This window comes from Apaloderma vittatum, unplaced genomic scaffold (genome assembly GCF_000703405.1).
Source record: "Apaloderma vittatum isolate BGI_N311 unplaced genomic scaffold, ASM70340v1 scaffold26896, whole genome shotgun sequence".
In the NCBI taxonomy this organism is placed as follows: Eukaryota; Metazoa; Chordata; class Aves; order Trogoniformes; family Trogonidae; genus Apaloderma; species Apaloderma vittatum.
This window is the reverse complement of record NW_009722676.1, coordinates 5,842-6,154: the sequence shown is the minus strand read 5'-3', so window position 1 is coordinate 6,154 and position 313 is coordinate 5,842. Positions and strand designations below refer to the sequence as shown.

The window sequence follows — 313 nt, the reverse complement described above, 5'->3', positions numbered from 1 at the left end:
CTGGCCTTGATGGCTAAGCTCGCAAGCCAACGCAAACCTCTGCTGTTGCATTTGCTTCTGCTAGCCCAAGCAGCTAATGAGCAGATACTGAGGATATCTGCACTCAGCCCACTAATGCCCCAGCCTGGGGAATTAATTTACCTTGAGTTCCTCTGGGGCAGGAGCATTTGTAGGTATTGATGAGATCGATACAAGTTCCTCCATTCTGGCATGGGTGGGACAAGCACTCATTGATCTCCTCTGAGCAGTTAACTCCATGATAACCGGCCACACACTAGAAAGAGGGAAGAGGGGACCTATCAGGAAGGTTCAC

At 50.2% G+C, this 313-nt stretch overlaps 1 protein-coding gene across 1 annotated transcript in view; it reads right to left on the bottom strand.

The window, feature by feature from the left end:
* LOC104275799 (neurogenic locus notch homolog protein 1-like) overlaps positions 1–313 on the bottom strand; it is a gene marked incomplete at both ends in the record, with an annotated part of 6,569 nt that overhangs the window by 420 nt on the left and 5,836 nt on the right. The window contains 1 exon segment of the mRNA XM_009871849.1: positions 142–274. Coding sequence (XP_009870151.1) covers positions 142–274 — 133 coding nt within the window.